Genomic DNA, 4710 nt, shown 5'->3' on the forward strand with positions numbered 1-4710 from the left:
TCTGACTTTGGTAACCAATTTATTTTATGTTTTTTTGGGAAATTTTCGAAAATGGAAAAGATTTACAAAATATTTACACTCCACCAATAAAATCAACAGTAATAAATTTTATTGTTTAGATGATAAATAGATTGTTTTTTCTCCCATTTTTTAAAAATATTCCTTCGTATTTTTACAATTTTAATTTTTCAGAAACAAAAAACAAAAACTAATCCATCGTTATTGTATTGTAAGTAATAGAAAACAATAATATCCTTTAAAAAAATATATTAATTTAAATATAGTTTTAAGTTTGCCTAATTGATGAAGGAAACAAGTGTCCAAATTCAACAAACTTGACAGAGAAGCAAGTTTTATTTTTGGTTTTTGTTTCTTTGACAAGCAGTTCCTATTTTGTATATCTCCTTTGTATTTAAACATAAAATGAATATTTTAATAAGAATTTAATCACAAATTGTATATATGGAGAGTTATTTTTTAAAATTATCAAAGAAAATATTCCATAAATTTTCATTGTCAACTCCAAAATCTAAGATTTGATTGTTCTCTCAACCATTGGAAAAACAAGTTTGAATACTACCAAGAACAAAGTCTATAGAAGATTATGTAAAGACTATAGGATGTTATTATATCATTGGTATAACAAACACTTTTAACATATGACAACTTATACACTGAAGTTAAAATCTGGGATGTTTGATTCTCTATCTTGACGTTGTTATTCTAAAAACATACAAAATGTAATATTAAGAAAAAAGTTGTAAATGAAGTAATGAGGTTTGTTTTTGTATTCTCTGTATTTTGGTGAACTCTAAATAATTAAAGTAATATACACAAAAAAGAAAACAATAAGGTAAGAAAATCTACAAAGAAACAACCGATCATAATGACTGCCATGCCATTCTATACCCGTCCGCCGTCTCATACCCGAACCATCTCTGCGTCAGCAATCTCAACCGATCATCTCTAACCTCACAGAATTTCCTTGGCCACTCCGGCGGCTCCACCGCGGTGTTCCCAAGCCCCGGCGCCCTGTCCTTTGACGTTGGATTCGCTGAATTTTTCCAATCCACCACGTACGCAGACACGCGCCGTCGGAACTTCATTCGAAACTCCGGCCACGCTTGGTATTTGTAATGATTCACTACCGCCTCTTCCACCCGCATCTGTCTCGACTGAAACTCCTTTCTCAATTTAAAATGGTGAATCACATTCAACAACGACCGATCCACGGCTTCCAATAAAACAATCGATTTGTGCCTTTCTTCTACTTTTCTCCTGCAATTGTACCCCTGTGTTACTCCTTCCGCCGGATGCGAGATACGATCGGACGGTCCATAGTCGTTGCACATGACTGTGACCATTCCGATTCCGCTATTCTTCGTCGGAAGTAGAGAGTTCAGCATGTTCTTCGACGGTTTCAATGAGTTTAACCACGAGGGGGAGAAGACGAATTCGTCGATGTCGACGAACATCATCCATTTGCATGACTTCTTCGAATACTCAACGCTGTGAGAAAATCCAGCCTCTTGCGTTTTAGGCCAAATCCAGAAAACGATCTCGATGTTGTAACCTTCTTGTTTCAATTCCTTCAAGACGGCGGAAATTTCATCTTCGCTGCCGTTGTCGTATAGAATGAACTTCTCAACGCCGATTCTCGAGTAGTACATCACCCACTCCCTCAAGAACTTTCCGACGTTGTATACCATCGTACAAGCACAAATCATTGATTGCGCCTCAGTCTCCACTAAGCCGCCACCATCGCCGCTGCGGCGCGGTGAGTAATAAGCGACGGACGGCACGAGGATGTTTTTCCCTCTCGCGTCGAGAATTTCTAGAGTAATTTTGAATTTGTCGTGATCTTCACTGGTCGTTAAATTCGGATGACGGCATCGGAAAACCTCCTGCACGGAGCTGGTAACGGCAGTTCTAATGGCGTCATCGCCATCGCCAAACACGCAGTTTAAATCAGTCGGTTGCCGGTTACTTCCTTGACGATTGTTCACGCCTTTGACGAACAGAACGACATCCTCCTCTGTTTCAAAAGCTTCATAAGCGAAAAAAGTCCACCTCATCAATTCCGGCGCCGGAGAAGAAGAAGACAAAGAAGACGAAAATTCCTTGTCCGGTGATTTGGTTAGCAACGGTTGAAAAAAGGGCCGGAGACGACGAACGGACTCCGGCATAAGACACTTAAACGTGACCCGACCAGTAAAATCCAAAACCCCAGAAAAATTAGCCGATGAAGTAGCATTGTTCTGAAACAAACAGAGAAAGTCCCGAAATGAATCCGGAGAAGAAAGCGGCGTGTCGATTGAAGAAATCAGAAGAACTTCCCAATCGGGAAGAAGGAGCGAAACCGTCGGAATAGGATCGAGAATGGAAGAGACGTGGCGAGTCCGGTGAGTGAGTTGTTGAGGGAAGTCGAGATTAGTTTCATGGAGAGCGTAATGAACAACAGAATTAGCAGAACGCGAAGGGAGAAGGTTAGAAGAAGAAGAAGAAATATTTAGATCGGCGCCGAAGAAGAAGACCTTACGGGAGAATTGAAAGGCGAAGAGAAGAAAGAAGGCAACGGAGAAGATGAGGCCGGTGAAGCGCGGCTTCCGCCGCATGGTTGTCGGAGGAAATTCAAAGGATATGGAGAGGAGTTGGCGGTGATGGGAGTTGCGTCACAGGCGGCGGGGGAGGGGTGGAGTGTGAAGGGGGGTTATATATATATATACACACACAAATAAAAGAATGTGATATACGTGGAAGGTGTTGATTGGTGGTCGTGTTTGCCTGCTGGGTTTCCGTATATTGACTTAACTCACCCACATGGTAATTAAAAATGAAGGGATTAAGAAGGAATTAATGTAGGGATTTGAGATAAGTAAACGCTTAACAGATATATAGGGAAAATTTACCCGAATGTTTGCACTAATCACACAATGTTTTTCCTATTTTGGTTTCTATATTTCTTAATTATTACTGTCATCGTCATCATTTCAAAATTATTTTCTGTTACTACCAATTTTAGTTTTTTTTTTGCCATCTTAAGTTTAAAAAGGTTAATTCTTAAGTTCAAAATGTTAATTATTTAGTTAGTTTTGTTCCAATTTGATTACTAGCTTTTCAGATTTACTCTTTCTAACCTCTAGTTAGCATTAAATAATTTTTTTAAAATCTTTATATTAATGTTTATTAGTTAATTTAATAATTACAATAATTATTACCATTTCTCACCACTATTAAAAGAATAAATAAACATAGACTAGTGAAAATGAGTGTTTGGAAATTGAAAGGGTAGAAAGAAAATTAAATTTTCAATAATAATTAAAAGTAGCATTTTATTTATTGAACAAAAAGTAAATCCAAAATTTAAATAACTTTATCTTAATTACATTTGCTTTTATGTTTATTTTAATAAAATTGTTTGATACAAACCTAACATACATGCGACTTTTAAATTTGTTCATTATCTTTTTTTAATTAATGGATGTCTATCTTAATTCCTTAATTAATAGACAAATAATTGAGTCCTAAAGCTTACCTATAATATTATATTATTGCATTGGAGATTATTAGATTATGATTATGGGTTTAGGTTTGAAGACTAAATAAAATAGTTTAGAGACTAAAATGTAATATAATTAAAACCTTATGGTTTACTAGTTATTTATTAACTTATAAATATTTCACTCTTTCATGAATAATAATTGATAATATAAATTTATGGAAGTTTTGAACCCAAACCAAATTTCTTTAAATAGGTTATGAAAAGTTTTTAATTACAAGTTTGGTTTAAGTTTTTTAGTTTTAAAAAGTTTCTAACAAATATTAAGAAAATCTTTATAATAATCATTTTAAATTCTAATAACAACAACAAGTTTTAGTTTTTAAAACGTTAAAGTTTGGTTTATGAAAACATTGATAAAATAATTTATGAATAAAAAAACAAAACAAAATGATAATCAAACCAAACTATAATATAAGTTTTCACATATACTCATTTATTATTTTAATGTTCATGTAAAACATTGATTGTGCTATTAAATTTATAAGAAAGCCGGCTTTCAATATGTTTAGACACATATGGTAATATAAACATTAAACTTAACCGAATCCAGGAGTAGAGCCATGTGAGAGCAAGGATACGTACGTGTCACACATCTAGTAAAATGAAGTTTTGGCAAAATAATCATGCAGTCTCATTCTATCCGTAATTGCACATTCTACTACTAATACACATTTTAAAATCTTAGAACTATATATAGAAATATATTTAGAAGTAAATGAGCTAAACTTTTAATCATATATATATATAAAATAATTGTACCCCAAACGTTAAGTTCTAGCTCCGTCACTCATCAAATCAAGAATGAAAAAGACTTATTATCAATAATCAAAATTAAAAGTCGCACAACTTGTTAATCACTTTCTAGAATAGGATCGAAAGACTATACTTTTTTTTCTATTCGATTAACTTTGTTTAATAAATTCTAGCTCATGGTAGAAACTTTATACTATATATATATATATAGGGAATATTAGGGTAAGGAATGGAGTTTGAGTTATGGTTATAAATTTAGGAAACGTAGAAAAGAAATAGAGTAAATAAGAAAAGGGTAGAAGTTAAACTAAAATGAAGAAGAGATTATATTAAACAAGAAAAGTAGATATTGAGAGAAAGGAACAAATGGAATAACGTGAGGAATGGACAAAGTT

The 4710-nt window shown here is 33.9% G+C and overlaps 1 protein-coding gene across 1 annotated transcript; it reads right to left on the reverse strand.

The window, feature by feature from the left end:
- Positions 1-602: 602 nt before the first annotated feature.
- LOC101208646 (glycosyltransferase family 92 protein At1g27200) lies at positions 603-2690 on the reverse strand. The gene has a single exon (XM_004144243.2). It carries the CDS (start codon positions 2613-2615, stop codon positions 882-884), a length of 1734 nt encoding a protein of 577 aa, XP_004144291.1. The 5' UTR covers positions 2616-2690; the 3' UTR covers positions 603-881.
- Positions 2691-4710: the final 2020 nt, after the last annotated feature.

This window comes from Cucumis sativus, chromosome 6, assembly GCF_000004075.3.
Source record: "Cucumis sativus cultivar 9930 chromosome 6, Cucumber_9930_V3, whole genome shotgun sequence".
Lineage (NCBI taxonomy): Eukaryota > Viridiplantae > Streptophyta > Magnoliopsida > Cucurbitales > Cucurbitaceae > Cucumis > Cucumis sativus.